General features: G+C 57.1%; 1 protein-coding gene across 1 annotated transcript in view; it reads left to right on the top strand.

Moving 5' to 3' along the window:
* LOC113490912 overlaps positions 1-3,927 on the top strand; it is a 5,103-nt gene extending 1,176 nt beyond the window's left edge. The window contains exons 2-4 of the mRNA XM_026867519.1: positions 2,694-2,848; positions 3,139-3,286; positions 3,658-3,927. Of these exons, the coding sequence (XP_026723320.1) occupies positions 2,694-2,848; positions 3,139-3,286; positions 3,658-3,927 (573 nt within the window). The remainder of the gene's footprint in view (positions 1-2,693; positions 2,849-3,138; positions 3,287-3,657) is intronic.
* Positions 3,928-13,026: the final 9,099 nt, after the last annotated feature.

The following is a 13,026-nucleotide window of genomic DNA, read 5'->3' as shown; positions in this document are numbered from 1 at the left end:
GTGATCTGTACTCCCCCATTCCCTCTATCTCCCTCTTTTCCTTTTTTTCTGTTAAGAAATGTAAAGCATATTATATTGCTTGCCACAGCTTGCTCTGTACTTAGCCAATTATCATGTGTTCAATTAGTGCATTGTAGGTAGTTAATAAATGCTTGAACTTGGAGACTTGTTGTCCGCTCCAATTGGGGATTTGCGAATCTGAGTCACTTGTCCCCCTCGCTGGAGCGGGACGTGAAACTGGGGTCGGGGGAAGTAAACAACTGGCCATGTGGCCATTGGCTGCTGGCTGAGTTCAAACCACACCACACCAGAGAAGAACAAGAAGGACCAAAAGAAGAAAAGAGGGAAGAAATAAATAAGGGCTGTGGCCTTTCAGCTCATTGTGGATTTGTCTCCATCGAGGGGGCACCAGCAGAGCCCTGGGGGGGTGGGGGTGCCCACTGATAGGGCCCCTGCCCAGTCTACTGGTGCGTATGGGGGCACCAGCAGCCCTGGGGACAGCTCCTGGGGCCTCTCGGGGCCGGGGGGGAGACCCTTCCCCACCCCGTGAGTGTCCCGGGCCGGGTCTCGCTGCTCCGTCTAGCAGCTGTTTGTGCCCAGGGACACACAGACACAGACTGCGCTGCTTCTGCTTCACAGGAGGGACCGAGGAGCTCCCTGTGAAGCTCTGCTGTGGGCTTGGAAGAACAATAAAGACCTGCTATATTCAGTCTAAGAATATTTTCTGTATTTAGAAAAAGAGCACAACGGGTAGTCGAGGGCATCCAGAGCAGAAGGGGTGATCGGGGGCACCCAGAGCTCTCGTGCATGGAGCAGCCGCTACTTCTTGCCACGTTTCTTGTTGGATTCCATCAGGAGCAGCCCCTGCTTCTTGATGTCTTCCCGGGAGAAGACAAGGTCGTCTTCATCATCAGAAGCAGGGGGGTCTGGAGGAGAGAGCAGAGAGGAATGGGTTGGGGACGGTCTGTGGGGCCACCTCCCCTGTGCCCATGTCCCTGGGGAGATGTGGCCCGTTTTGGAGGGCTGGTGGCATCCCAGAGAGCCCTGAGCCTGGCCCTTGGGCACAGGCACTGCTGATGGGCTCTCCCAGCCCAGCGTCCCAGGGTGACCTGCAGGGCCTGGGGATGCCACCGCTGGGGTCCTCCAACACTGCTGGGGCTTCCCATGAAGGTCTGGAGCTGCGGGGCAGTGGGTTCACCTCCACTTTGGGAAAAAAGCTGCCAAAAGCTCCTTGTCTGCTCCAAAGGAAAGTACAAACGGGTGATGCACAAGGCGACTGCTCACCACCCACCGACCAACAGCCCGCTCCTGGCCAGTGACCCCGACAGAACGAAGATCCCGCTACTGCGAAACAGCCCTGGGGCTGTGCTCCCTCCCAGCTGGAGAAAATTAACTCTATCCCAGCTGAAACCAGTAACCTCGTGTAGCAGATTAAACCTACTCTGGCGGTGTGGGAGAGAACTGGACATGGGCAAGCAAAGGCTGCAGGTGACCGCAATGGAGAGTTGGGGCAGTCTGGAGGGTTTCTGTCGGATGGCAGCAGAAGGTCCGGGCTCTGTGCCGGGGTGTGTGAACCCTGTGGGACGAGCCAGGGGGTACAGGAAGGTGCTGAGGGGACGTGATGGGGGCCTGGGGACACCCCGAGAGGAGTCATGGCCCAGTGGCGAGCTGGGTCCCCACCCCCCTCAGCGAAACCCTGCCCCACCCGTCCTGGGTGACGCGTCACAATGTGACCCCCCTTTGTGACATCACTTTGTGTCACCCCCGGCACAGTATCTGAGCAGCGCAGCCCCGCAGTGTCTGACAGGACGGGAAAGGGACAGGGCAGAGGCGCAGCGAGGAGACTCCTGAGCACAGCCCACGTCTTTTCCCATCGCTCCTTAAAGCTGAACCCCCCCACTGTCCCTCAACCATTTCTGAGGATGGCAGAGAGACGCCCCAGCAGCCCCAGGGTGGTTTGGGAGGAGGTGGGGGCTCCCCAGGAGAGCAGCTCTCTGCCGGAGCCCTGGGAGGTGTCCCCGGTCCAGCCACTGTGGATCGGTGAGTGAGGGGCTGACGCCAGGACCCCATTTCCCCCATGTCAAGCTCTTTTCACCCCTTGGGAGGCTGGTTGGCCAAGATGGCCGTTGTCTTACCGACTCTGCTGTGATTCCGTGTAGACGAGACGCTGCCAGAGGAGATTCCAGAGGAAGCAGGATGGGATTCTGACGGCGCCTGGTTGCTTTCTTTGCTTGACTGCAGCGACATGAGAAAGGTAACGAGCTCCCCCCTCGCCGGGACCCTTGTCCGTGGCATCGGCTTGTGTGAGCAAAGGGACCCAGAGGGGGTCGAGCTGCTCAGCCAAGCTCAGCGTGACACGTCTTCCCCCGTCCTTCCTCCTGTAGGCGTTTGGCGAATACGTCCGGCCTTCTCAGAAGACGGACGTGCTCCTCGTGGCCATCGAGGCCTTGACGGCAGACGATGTCCACTACAGTCTGATGGGCAGTGACATCGTGGACATGGCCATGACAGACCCCGTGTCCTGGCTGACGGACGTAAGTGCCCCGTGGCTGGATTGTCCTTCCATGTCAAGACGTGTCAAATCTTGATCTTCCCTCCTGCCCCAACTGGGCGCTCTCGGGCACCCAAAGCCATGTCAAGGCAGCAGGGAGGGGTGGGAAGGGCAGCACCATCCTCACCAGTGTCCTCTCCAGGTGCCAAAAATCCTGAGACACATCCACAAAAACATGGAGCAGATCCGCGAGGAGCCGGCCCGGCGCAGCCTGGACTCACTGCTGCTGCTGCTGACAGACTGGAGCCCCAGGGAGATGGTCAGGGGCCTTCTGAGCATCGCTCCAACGTGTGACAGGTACCAGCCCTGACAGCCTCGAGGGCTTGTTGCCCACGGGGAGAGTGGCCCAGAGACTCTCTGGCTGCCAGGCCACGGAGAACTGCGGGATATCCCCGAGGAGCAGGGCTCTCCATCCCACCACGCTTCCCCCTGCAGCCAGAGCCGGCCCAAGCAGAGCCCCTGCCCCATGGGAACAGAACCTCACCCCCCTCGGCCTCCCCGGGCACCGCGAAATGAGGGGGTGGGCAGGACCGGGGTCCGGAGGGGCCGAGGCAGCTCTGCTGACCGAGTTGGCTCTGGCTCTGCAGGGCGGCCATGGCCATGTGGGAGGTGACGATCTCGGTGCCCTGGGCTCTGCAGAGAGTCATGTCGGAGCTGCTCGGCGTGCTGCAGGACCGGCGGCTGTGCAGGGTGTTCAGCTCTGCCACGGATGACGCCTGCATCTACCCCTTGGCGGTGAGTGACCCACACCCAGCCCCACCGCTCTGCCTTCGTCCTCCTCCTCCTCCTCCTCCCTGCTCAGCACCAGCCAGACCCCCGTGCCACACGCTCGGGCCCACCCCATGCTGTTTGGGTCCACCAAGCCTGTCCCGGCACAGGCAGCGCTCTGCCCTCCCCCCTGCCTGCATCCCCCTGCCCAGCTCCGCAGCCTGGAGACCCTGGGAAGGGGCAGAATCCAGAGTCAAGCCGCTTGCTGGTCCTGGGTCAGAGAGGTGGGGACTCTGAGCTGGCTTCAGGGGGAGAGGGGACCCTTGCCATGGACCGTGCTGGTGCGGGGGAGGGAGCCCTGCAGCTCTGCTGGTCTCTCACCACTGTCTCCATTTTAGCTCCTGGCCTGCGCTAACATTGACAGGAAGGAGTTTGCTGCCCTCTACAAAGCCCAGAGGTACCTGAGGCATCCCAGCCCAGTGATGCTCTCGCTGGTGCTCACGGGCCTCATCACGCTGTCGCAAACACCTGGAACGGTGAGTGGGGGGTCGGCAAGGGGAGCCGCCTCGGCAGGTGGGGGCTGGGGCGGTGGGGGGTCTTTCACCACTTCACAAAAAGGCAACGCTGTGTTTCGTACAGGCCAGAAAGCTCCCGGTGCTGCTCCCTGATGTACTGGAGACCCTGATAGATGCTGATGGCGAAGTCAAGACAAAGATTCTGGTGCTGTCCATCAACGTGCTGCGTCACATGAAGAGGGAAGAGGCCAACCTCATCTCCCTGAGCCTGGCGGAGAAGCTCCTGCCCCTCTTCGATGATGTAAGGCTGCCATGGGAGCCTGAGCCGAGGCGATGGCTGCAGGATGGGTGCCCTTCAGTGTGGCCATGCGGGAAGCTTCTGGGCAGGGGTCCCCCCCTTACTCCTCTTGTGTAGCCTTTTGGGGCTCTTCCCCTCCCCGCTCCTCTTCCGGGGCCTTTCAGGGCTCCGGGGCAGTTGAGCCACAGCTGCATGTCCGGCCAACGGCTCCTGCGTTCAGGATCCGACCCCGGAGCAGCTCCTCTCCCCCAGCCACGCTAACGCCCCTGCTCCCTGTGGGCGAGGAGCGGCTGGTGCTGAGCTCCCTCTGTCCTCCTCCCTGCCAGGAGTCCAGCCGGGTGCGGGATCTCTCCATCTGCCTCTTCAAAGATGTGATGAAGACAGCGGGGTGGAGAAATAGGAAGAAAATGGTGAAGAAAGTGCAGGGGGTGTTGCTGCCTCTCTTCTTCCACACCAACGAGCAGATGGAGAGCGTGGCCAAGGTGCGGTGACCAGCGATTGGTGTTGCGGGGAAGGGTGTGCTGACACCACGGGGGAGGCGTGGGCATGAGGGACAATGGGAATAGGTGTCACTGCAGGTCCCGCTGCGCTGGTCCCAGTGCTGCAGAGCTGGAGGGGGAGGTGGGCCCCCCTAGCCCAGAGGAAGGGTCCCTGCAGCCCCAAGCACCAGCAGGGCTGGGGAACTGGGCACAGACATTTCCCTGCTCAGCAGCGGCCTGTGGCCACCGAGCACCCGAGTCCCCACGGGCCTTGTGTGCTTTGAGCCCCCATCCCTGTCCCCCAGGGCTGTGCCAGGCCCCGAGCAGGAGGATGCCAGGTCTCCTTCCCTGGGCTCTGGTGCCATCTCCCAGCCTCTGCTTCTCCACAGGCTTCCTGGGACACCCTCCGCGCCTGTGCAGTGTTCCTGGGCTGGAGGAGGCTCAGCTCCCTGGCCGAGACAGAGCAGACACACCTGATTAGAGAGTGCTTGGTAAGGACAATCCCAAACCCTCAGGGTGCATCATCCTTCCCTGCCCTCCAGCACGCAGCCCCCAGGGGCTCTTCTCCAGGACAGCCCGGCCCAGCTGGGCCCTGGCAGCGGGACGGAAGGGTCTCAGCACCCCCAGCCCCCTCTGCCTGCGGCTCTCTCTGGCCCTCAGCCCCACGGTGCTCCTGTCTGGGAGGCGGGAGTCACTGGGAGGGAGCGGGGGTGCTGGCAGGAGGGACTGGTCCGGATGGCTGCGGAGGGTCCGTACCAGCCCCGTGCTCTCGTGCTCCCTCAGGTAACGCACAGGAGGAACAGCGTGGACGAGTATCTGCTCCAGAGCCTGCCCTACCTGAAGGACCCTCAGGCCACCATGCGAGAGGAGGCCGTCAGGTTCATCGGTGAGTCCCCTCTTTCTGGCCTCCTGGCCCCAGTCCCCACTGGTGGGGCTCGCTGGGGCTCTTGCTGGATCCCAGCGCCCTCAGGTGCTGTCCTTGCTGGAGGACAGCCCTGCCCAGGGGGAGCAGAGCTCTGACTGGTGCTCTGTGCCCCAGGTCTTGCTGTGCGGCATTGGAGGATCCTCAGGTGGGAGAAGCTCTGGGAGATCTGCCACAGTGGTGAGTAGGGGCAGTGCTGTGCTGGCGGGGGCTGGTGGGGCAGGGGACAGAGCCTGGGCTCCTGGGGTCTCTGCGGGCAGGGGGGTCACCGCTGCTCTCTTTCCTTCTCTTGCAGCCCTCCAGTCCTTGGGCAATGATGTTGAGTTGTCGATCAGGTCCCTGGCAGCTCAGACCATCCTCATCCTGACAGCTCTAAAGCAGAAGCCAAGGTCAGGATGGAGCCTGCGGTCGCTGTGCTGCTGCACCCGATGAGCCCCGGAGAGGTGCAGTTCTCAGGGGAACGGCCGTACTTCAATAAACCTTTTTCTTAAATCAAGCTGGAGCAACAAGCCCAGTCCCATGGTGTCCTTCCCACAGGGACCCCCCCGAGCAGTGTCCCTCTGCCACTGCGCCCAGGGCCACACTCCCGCACCCAGGTTGTCCCGCGAGACCACAAAGCCCGGAGAGGAGGAGGAGGAGGGAAGCTTCAGCCCATCCTGCCCCTCCCCAGGCATCTCAGGGCACAAAAAGGCACCCACGCAGCAAGCTGGCACTTCGCCATCTGTCTCAGCACCAGAATCCTCTCCTGTACTGGGGAGCTGGGCTGGTTTTGACTGGGCACCAGTTGCTTGGTGGCCAGCAGTTGGTTTCACTGCCATCGATTTTCCTTCTTCATTTCCATCTCTCTGCTAATTTTTCCTTGTCACGAGAATTTATTATTTTCATTTTAGTTCTGTTATTATACGTTCTTATCTCAACCAAACACTTTTCTCACTTTTCCCTTTCCAATTCTCTTTCCCCATCCTGCTGGGGGGCGGAAGGTGCTTAGTTGCCAACTGGGGTTCAACCACAACACAAGAGACAGTTTTGCCTTCTCAAAAAAAGAAAAAAAAAAAATAAAATCACTTCAAGTACCAGCAGTAGCGTTCCCTTACTGGGTGCAAGACAGCAATAGAGAATTAAAGAATCAGAATCATTCCGGTTGGAAAAAACCTTTAAGCTCACCGAGCCTGGCTGTGAACCCAACACTGGCGAGCTCACCACTGAACCTCATCCTGAGCGCCACGTCTACGCGTCTTTTAAATAACCCAGGGTAGGGACGCCACCACCTCCCTGAGCAGCCTGTCCCCGTGCCCGACAGCCCTCACGGTGAAGAAATTCTTCCCGCATTTCGCTCTGGTGCTGGGAGAATGCGGTAGTGGGGGGGGGGTGAAGGAAATATGTGAGCAGGGACAGAGAGGGGGGAAGAGACAGAGGAGAAGCGAGGGCTAAGGGAAGGACGGAAGAGGGAAAGAGGGGACGGAGGAGACAGAGCGGGGAGAGGAGCCCGTGTGCCGGGCTGGGGGGGCCTGAGGAGCGCCCAGCTCGCTCCCCACGGGGTGGGGGTTGCCTTTGGTGGCCGCTGCCCCCAGCACAGGTCCACAGCGCGATCTGCAAACAGCAGCTGTAATTCCCACTGGGATCCGCTCGCCCGTGGTGAGGAATTCCAGGGAAATCACCCCGAGGAAAATTAGAAGGTACATTTGTCAAAGGGTGGATGGAAGAGGAAGAACGGGCAGTGAGTATGGAACAGGCGTGTGAAGAACAGCCCCTGTGACAACCAGGAGGGGCCGGGACCTGTGAAAGACACATTCCTTTAATTAATTATTTATCCGCTGCATGCCGGTTTATCGCTGCCTAAACAATGTGAAAAAGAAGGGAAGCTGCTGCCGTGGGGAGAAGATTTATTGAATTTTTTTACACACATTACTTTTCTCCCTCGCTAGACAGCAGAAACACGTCCCCTGACAGAGCGGCCCCCCTCCCTGTCCTGACCAGGGGGGTCAGAGTTCCCGAGGGCCGAGCGGGCGGTCTCTGGGGGTCTGTAACATCCAGCCCAGGTCGGAGCAGCAGAGGTGTGGCGCGTGTGCTGCACGCACACGTGTGACAGCGCCAGGAAGAACTTGTCCCCAAAGGCTCCCGGGTGCTGCTGGCGGTGCTGGTGCCATGGGGGGAGCCAGGAGCCCCAGCGCGGGGCTCAGGCGGGGCCGTGGAGCTCCCTGGGCAAGGCAGGGCCGCCCTGGTGCTGCCCCGCTGCTGCCCGGGGGGGGTGAGGGGCCCCGGGAGCTCTGTCCTGCCAGGGGGTTGTGCTGTGCCCGCTGCAGGGGCTGCAGAGCTGGGGGCAGCGGCCGTGGCCCAAGGGTGTCCCCCTGGGGCTCTGGTGCCTGTGACATCACAGAGGACAAGTCCCCAGGGGTGTCACCAGGGTGCCAGGCGGCAGCACACGCTGCAGTCCGGCTCGGGCCAGCGGTGAGTGAGGGCGGCAGGGGGAAGGCTGGGATGGATGAGGGCCGGGGCAGAAGCTCTGGCCCCCGAGGGGGGTTTCTCCAGCCGGGGCGAAGGCGCAGTCGCTGCGGGGAGCGCCTGGGGCAGGGCAGGTGCCACCCTCGGGGCTGGGCGCAGAGCTGTGGGGGGCTGCCAGCCACGGCCAGTGCCCGGGGGCTGTGGGGAGGCGTCCCCGTCCCTGCAGCGCTCAACACCCTCCCCCTTAGTGCTTCCCAGCTCCCTTGGGCCCTCTCCCACCCATCCCTGGCACCGTCACGGTCTCCCCTGCTGCCCCAGCCGCCACCTCCCTCCCAGCCAGCCTCACTGAGCCCCTTCTCTCCCTCCTCCTCCTCCTGCAGACCATGGCTGTGGGCATCACCCGCCTCCTGACCCTGCTGAGCGTCGTGCAGTACGTGCTGAGAGCGGGTGACTGGGAAGACACGGCCACGCAGGAGCTCCTGCGGCAGCGTGAGGAGCAGGAGAGGCAGGAGATGACCTGGCTGCTGGAGGAGACGGCGCGGAGGAGCCAGGAGCAGGGCGGCCTCGCTGTCGAAGGCGTGCTCCTCGCTGTCGGCCGGCACTGGTGGCTCTGGGCCCCCGCCGAAGCCCTGCTCGTGCTCTTCGGGCTCCGCCGGCTGCGCAGGCAGAGCGGCGCTGACGGGGACAGCAGCAGCCAGCGGGGAAGCGGCGGCGGTGCCGAGGAGCGGAGCGAGGAGGAGGATGACTGCGAAGGCAAAGCAGAGCCCGGTGACACCCTGGATGGAGACAAGACTCTGGAGAAGGCGGGGAGCTCCGCTGCGCCTCCCCAGCAAGCCCACCCCACAAACTCCTTTCTGACGGGGCTGCATCCAGACTCGCGCCAGAAGATCCGCAAGCGCCGGCTGCTCGCGCCCCCGAGCCCACCCCTCGGGCACGTCGTCCGCCAGCACTGGGCACCGCGGGGGATCTGCCGGCGAGGCGCTGCCGTAGCCCCGGGAGCTCCTGACGGGGAACGTGCTGTGCCGCCGCCTCTGCCCCAGGAGCAGCTGAACAGCGGCCGGGTCCCCGCTGCCCGCGCAGCCTCTGCCCTGCTCCGCAGGGAGGCTCCTGCAGCTCGGAGGGGCAGGACTGGATCAGTTAATACCACATATAAATAATATTTATATTATTGTAAAGAAATCGATACATACCCTAAAGAAATACCCAATAAATTAGTCTGTTTTAAGAAACCCCGTGGCCGTGAGCGTCTGGGCAGCGCGGCGTTGGGGGACGTCGCCCCCTTGGCTCCACCTGGAACAAGCAGATGAAGTCTGTGCTTGGATTTACATTCGCAGCGGTTACACTTCAGACGTTTAAGTGCCTCCTTCTCTTCTCCTGGTGTTCCCCACAGCCCCTCCTCCTTTCCCACGGCCTCGACCACCTCTGTCCCTGCTCCAAAGGCCGCCGCTGAAATCAGCTGCTCCATCCCCAGGTTGCCTTTTCCTGGCGGGGATCAACCCGCCACAGCCGGGCCCCTTCTTGGGGAAAGAGCACAGAAAGCACAAACCAAAGTAATTCTGTCAGGAACGAGCAGAGCAGCGGCCCGCGAGGATGGCTGAGGTTCAGGGACGTGCTGAAAATGTCGTCTTTGTCCCCAAAATGAGAATTCACGCGTTGTGTGGTGATTCGCGTCCGTACAGGGAGCGAGGAGAAGGTTTCGGTGAAGGGAAGGGGCATGGTGGGGGTGGCACTGGGACTGGGGGGGCACTGGGAGCTGCTGGTTTTAATGGAGCTGGTCCCACCCCAACCCCTGCCCTCCCCTGGGCAGGGGGGGGTCAAAGGGTTGGATAACAGTGGGGCTTGTGCGAGTGGGTGTGCAAAGGTTGGGTCATGTGTAAAGGCTCGTGCGAGCTTTGGGGCTTGTGTAAAGGCTCGTGCAAGGTTTGGGACTTGTCCAAACGCGCGTGCAAAGGCCTGTGCAAAGTCCGGAGCTGGGAAATGGCTTGTGCAACATTTGGGACTTGTCTAAACGCGCGTGCAAAGGCCTGTGCAAAGTTTGGAGCTTGTGCAAAGGCCCGTGTGTTACTGATTTTATTAACAACTGAAATTAAATTGTGTTTGATTTTAATATAAGTATAGAATTAAGAGATATTTTACATTTATTGTATTTTGAATCTAGCAACCGATCACTACTCTAAAATCCCCTGTACAGCCCCGTACCAAGGCTGAAGGAATTGGCCATAACTGTTTAATGGTAACAGTTAGAACCTAGGTAACAAAAAACGAGGTGATGTGTAAACTGATTTATAATACATAGGACTAGAAGAATGCAAATAGTTGTCAGGGTCCAGGATTAATGGGAACTGAGGGCAGTAACCGTAACAGCTTGCAGGTACCTGCCAAGAAAACTGTGTCCTTGAGCAGAAGGTAATTCTGGCAGGGGGAGATCGCGACCACTGACCCATGGACCACCTACTCCCATTACACCCCAGACCCATTTCTAGACATTTCTAACCTTTACTGCGCAGAATCGGAAGTAGGAGGAGAATATGTTAATGATTTCTTGGAAGTTGTGTGTTTATGTATGAATACTTAATGAATATGTATGTGTAAGTTCTAGATAAGGTGTGTGATTCTGGTGCTCAGCCTGTGTTGTTGGTGAGAGCACTCCCCCACACGTCTGGCCATCAATAAAGAAGTGTCTGCTTATCTGCATCACATTGGTGTCGATAAGTTATTTTTATCCCGGATTTCGGGAACAGTTTCTGGCACCCCAGATGGGACCTCGCTGAGAGAGACCGGAGGAGTCGGGGACCTGATTGGTTCCAGCTGGCACCGAGGATTTCTCGGGGATACCCATTGATCCCCGATCTGTAAGGCTCTTCGCGACGTTCCCTGGATTTTGGTAAGACACTTCTCCTTTGTATTGGTTTTGTATTGGTTTTGCATTCATTTTGGAAAAGTGCTTAGAGTCCCACATTCGTTTTGGATCGGTTTTGCATTCGTTTTGGAAAAGCCTGCCTGTCAGACGCGGCGAAAGCTGCGCAGGGTTGGGCTAGAGGATCCTCGTGTATCGGAAGCCTAGGCGTCTGCCCGTACGACATAAACGAAAGCTATTGCAGCGTTGGACATTTGGATTTGGAAACAAGAGAACCTCTATGCTACAGAGTTCTCAAAGGTAGTGCCTCTAACGGAAAGTTAGAAGTTTCTATGCACTCTATTGTGGGATTGGTTGTTTCATCGATTGAATTTTGTGTAATAATTAGAAACTGTGTTGTATTTTGTTATATACCTGTATTTGTCGTAGTAATTGTGGAAAGGCGTGAGTGTGTTTGTAAGCGTGAGATGTGCAATTGAGCATGAAGCGAGTGCGGAGTTCGGATCCGTGGTTCTGTTATCCCGCGAGGGGTGCAGCCGGAGAAGGACGAAGTGATAGACTTGAGTGAGTGATTGACTGTATATTGTGTTAACAAAGTAACTGAACCATGGCATCTAAGCTGACTCATTTGTTTAAAAGTGAAAGTATGTGTAATCTGGCTGCAAATGACAAAGTTCTGAAAACTTCTCTGTTAAGATGTTTGTTAGCACATTGGGGAGATTTGCATAATAATCTGCGAAAGAGTCAGATGATTGAATATTGTAATCACTGGTTGCCTCTGTATACTTTAGATGATCAGGGAAAATGGCTCATGAATGGGACACTGCATTATAATACCATTTTGCAGTTAATGCTGGTTTGTAGAAGGGAAGGAAAATGAAATGCCATACGTTGATTTATTTTTCTATTTAAGAGAAAGGAAGGATTGGCAGAAGGAATGTAAGTTGATGAGTAGGGATAATTTAGTAATGGCTATAACTTCTGACGATAAAAAGGTGAAAAAGTGTTGTTCAACATGTAAGCTTGGAAAAAATTGTTTAAAGGAAAGAATTGCTTCTACTGAAAAGGATGAAAGGCCGGAATTAGATATATACCCTCAGCAGAGAGAACGACATCGGGGGCGAGAATATAGAGAACAGGTAGAGGAACCTAAGAGGAATAGAATAGAGGATGTGGATGAAGGGTCGTCTGAGGTTGGAATTCATACCCCTGTATCTCGAAAGAACTCAGCAGCAGGTACAAACAATAGCTTCCTTGCGGCAGGGAGTTGGCAATGATGGGCCGGTGTATGTGAAAGTGCCTTTTTCCGTGATGGATTTGATGGCTTGGAAGCAGGCAGCAGGAGTGTATAGAGAAGATCCTGAAAGAGTAAGTAGAGTAGTAGACACTATAATCAGAACACAGAATCCAGATTGGAGTGATTTACAGGTAATTCTAGATAATTTGTTGGATGATACAGAAAAGCAGATGGTACTAAAAGCTGGCAAAGCACAGGCAAAAGTGGCTGCATTAAGTGGAGCAACCGGTGGAACAATAGAGCAGAATTTTCTATCTGGGGATCCGCAATAGGATCCAAATAACGTGGAACACAGAGAAAGATTGAATCGGAATCAGAAATGGATTTTATATGGAGTTAGACATGCCATGCCTAAATCGTTAAATTGGTCTAAGTTATATGAGGTGAGACAAGATAAGAACGAATCTCCCTCAGCGTTTCTGGAGAGACTGAAGGAAGCTGCCAGAAAACACACTGATTTGAGAGTGGAAACAGAGGCGACTCAGATACAATTGGCTTTGATTTTTATGGGACAATCAGCACCAGATATAAGAAAGAAACTCCAGAAACTTGAAGGAGAGGATTCAAGGAGTCTAAATCAAATGCTAGAAGCAGCATGGAAAGTATATAATAACAGGGAAAAAGAGGAAAGGAAGATCAGAGAAAAGAGATTGTTGGCTGTAATGACAGGGACAGCAGGCAGAGAAAGAGGCAGAGGAAGAGGATGAGGCATTGCTAGAAGGGGAGGATTTAGGAACTATGGAAATCAGAATTTTAATACCCCCTTAGGAGTGAATCAGTGTGCCTACTGTAAACAAGAAAGACATTGGGAGAAGGATTGTCCTAGAAGTAGAAATGCTCAGCAGGAAATAGCCAAATTGATGGTTTTAGATGACTGAAGGGGACCGGAGGGGAACCCAGCTGAGCCTCTGGTTGTAATTAAGCTGGGAGAAAAGGAAATTAAATTTTTGGTAGATA

Source organism: Athene cunicularia, unplaced genomic scaffold (assembly GCF_003259725.1).
Source record: "Athene cunicularia isolate RWA unplaced genomic scaffold, athCun1 SCF_68, whole genome shotgun sequence".
In the NCBI taxonomy this organism is placed as follows: Eukaryota; Metazoa; Chordata; class Aves; order Strigiformes; family Strigidae; genus Athene; species Athene cunicularia.
Note: the sequence above shows the minus strand (reverse complement) of the source record. Positions and strands in the feature narration are given on the sequence as shown.